Source organism: Anguilla rostrata, chromosome 19 (genome assembly GCF_018555375.3).
Source record: "Anguilla rostrata isolate EN2019 chromosome 19, ASM1855537v3, whole genome shotgun sequence".
NCBI lineage: Eukaryota > Metazoa > Chordata > Actinopteri > Anguilliformes > Anguillidae > Anguilla > Anguilla rostrata.
The window spans coordinates 3,580,553-3,583,042 of record NC_057951.1 but is presented as its reverse complement, the minus strand read 5'-3'; the positions used below and the strand labels follow the sequence as shown (position 1 = coordinate 3,583,042).

Here is a 2,490-nt window from a genome sequence, read left to right as displayed (position 1 = left end):
GCGCGTCGGCCTTTTCCCGGCGTCGCCGGGGACGACGCTCCAATCGGGGGTTCCTACGGTAACGGCGTCTGGCCCACGGCGGGGGCGTTCGAGGCGCGACTCGCAGACGTCACGTAACAGCCAATCGCCTTTTCGACAAACGCGGTTTCGCGGAAAAACACACAAACCTACCCGAACGCAGGCGCATTCAAGACCTCAATGTCCATTAATACTTAAACATTTCAGCAACGCCTGATTAAGTCCTCAATATAATAATATCCACACACTTTCACAACCCCTGAAGAGCGAGTAACTCTCAAAGAAAGTTCTCAAGGCTCCTGGGGAAAAACCGAATCACCTGAAGGTCACCGAATCACTTGAAGGTCACCGAATCACTTGAAGGTCACCGAATCACTTGAAGGTCACCAAATCACTTGAAGGTCACCAAATCACTTGAAGGTCACCGAATCACTTGAAGGTCACCGAATCACTTGAAGGTCACCGAATCATTTGAAGGTCACCGAATCATTTGAAGGTCACCCCAAATCATTTGAAGGTCAACAGAGGCAAACGTGAGCAAAGCGGACACGAAAGGGGAGATGAACCTCTCCGGCATATCCTACGCCGGCCCGAAAAGCACAGGGATGCAAAGACGAGGGGGGGGGGGGGTGGCGGGGGGGGCGGGGGCTCACCTGTAGTAGCGGGACTGCAGGTAGGTGGAGCACACGGCCTTGGAGACGTGGCTGGCCGAGCCGAAGTCGATGACCTTGACGCGGTAGGGCTGGCGGACGGGGTCCACCAGCATGATGTTCTCGGGCTTGAGGTCGGCGTGGATGAGGCCCAGGCCCTTCAGCTTGAGCAGGGCGGCGGCCACCTGCTGCAGGACGGGCCGGATGCAGCGCAGGGGCAGCGGGCTGAACTTGCTCCGCTTGAGGAAGTCGTAGAGGTTCTGCTCCAGCATCTCGAACACCAGGCACGTGTGGCCCTTGTGCTGGAAGCACTCGAAGGCGCGCACGAAGTTGTGGTCGTCGGCGCTCTCGGCGCTCAGCCGCGCCAGGATGCCCACCTCGATCTGGCCCTGGCGCGCGTACGACGGGTGGTTCTTCAGGATCTTCACCGCCACGATCTCGCTGGTGCCGCGCTTCCAGCACTTGACCACCTGGCCGAAGGTGCCGCGGCCCAGGAACTCCAGCACCTCGTAGGCGTTGGCCATGGAGCAGAGCACCTCGTGCTGCACCAGCTGGTAGTCGCCCTCGCCCCCGGAGCCGCCGTTCTTGGACCCCGCGGCGGCGGCGGTGGTGGGGGGCGGGGCGGCGGTGGTGGTGGTGGAGGCGGGGCCCGCGGCGGCGGTGGTGGGCGGGGCGTTCCGGCTCATGGCCGGCTGCTCGTCCACGATCTGGACGCTGCCGCCGTCGCCGTCGCCGCCGTCGTTCTCCAGCTCCTCGCTCTTACGCTTGAGGCCGCACCGCTGGTAGGTGTCCAGCAGGCGGACGGTGCTCCGGCGGGTCAGGTTGTGCACCGCCGCCCCCCCGACGGCCAGCGGCTGCCCCGAGGAGGAGGAGGAGGCGGAGGAGGAAGAGGAGGAGGAGGAGGCGGGGACGGGGGCGGCGCTGCCTCCGCCGCCGGCGGGGAAGAGGAGCGCCTGCTCGTAGGGGAGGGAGGCGGCGAGCCCCGGCCCGGCGGCGGCGGCGGCGGAGGCGGCGGCGGCGGCGGCGAAGGCGGCGGGCGGGGGGTTTTTCTTGCTGCTCTGGCTGTAGGCTTTGCCGCGCGCGACGTAGCCGGTCATGTCCCACCGGCAGCTCCGCTCCACCTTCAGCTTCTTCACGCTAAAGAAGGCGCTGGACTGGGCGCCGCGGGGGGAGAAGACTTGCACTTGCGAGGCCATACCTGGGGGGAGGGTGGTGGGTGGGGGGGGGGGAGAGAGCAGGGGGGGGGGGAAACGTGAGACCGGATAGAGGAAGTGACACAATAATTAGTTGAAATCAGCTGGCTGGGTTCCTGAGTGGAAGAAACACACGGCAGGACTTTTACTTCCTGAACCCTGGACGTTCCCCTACTGAGCACTGGTGTGGCGAGAAGTGGGTGGAGCAGTGTAACGGTCGCTCATAGAACGCACTCCACCCAGAGGGCTCATATGAATGGCGGAAATGCAGGGAGGAGCTCGGGGGGGGGAAATGTGACATCATCATCATCAAAGCAGGCCAATGCAAATGGCATCCCTGACCATTTATTTTATTTTATTTCTTTCACAAATGTAAGAAAAAACTATGTCTGTGTAGAACAAGTGAATCAAACGGAGAGCGTTTCGGGGGACCCCGGTCTCACGATGAACCGGCGAGCGCTATGGGGTTGCATGTCCCGCGCCTCAGTCTGCTCCACGGGGGGGGGGGGGGAATGATTTTGTCAGGACGTCCAAGGGAACAATACACTGCGGACCTTTCTAGAACACCTTCAGATCTCGTAAACAACGAAGGGAGGGGGGGAGCAGAGAAGAACGGAGCTCCAGGCGAC

General features: G+C 62.2%; 1 protein-coding gene across 1 annotated transcript; it reads right to left on the bottom strand.

Annotated features, from left to right (window-relative positions):
* On the bottom strand, positions 1-1,864 carry LOC135245920 (homeodomain-interacting protein kinase 2-like). The gene has a single exon (XM_064319311.1). It carries the CDS (start codon positions 1,862-1,864, stop codon positions 668-670), a length of 1,197 nt encoding a protein of 398 aa, XP_064175381.1. The 3' UTR covers positions 1-667.
* Positions 1,865-2,490: the final 626 nt, after the last annotated feature.

What these genes read in the sequence shown, in the direction of transcription:
- LOC135245920 (XM_064319311.1), bottom strand. Translation starts at nt 1,864, where the DNA reads ATGGCCTCGCAAGTGCAAGTCTTCTCCCCCCGCGGCGCCCAGTCCAGC.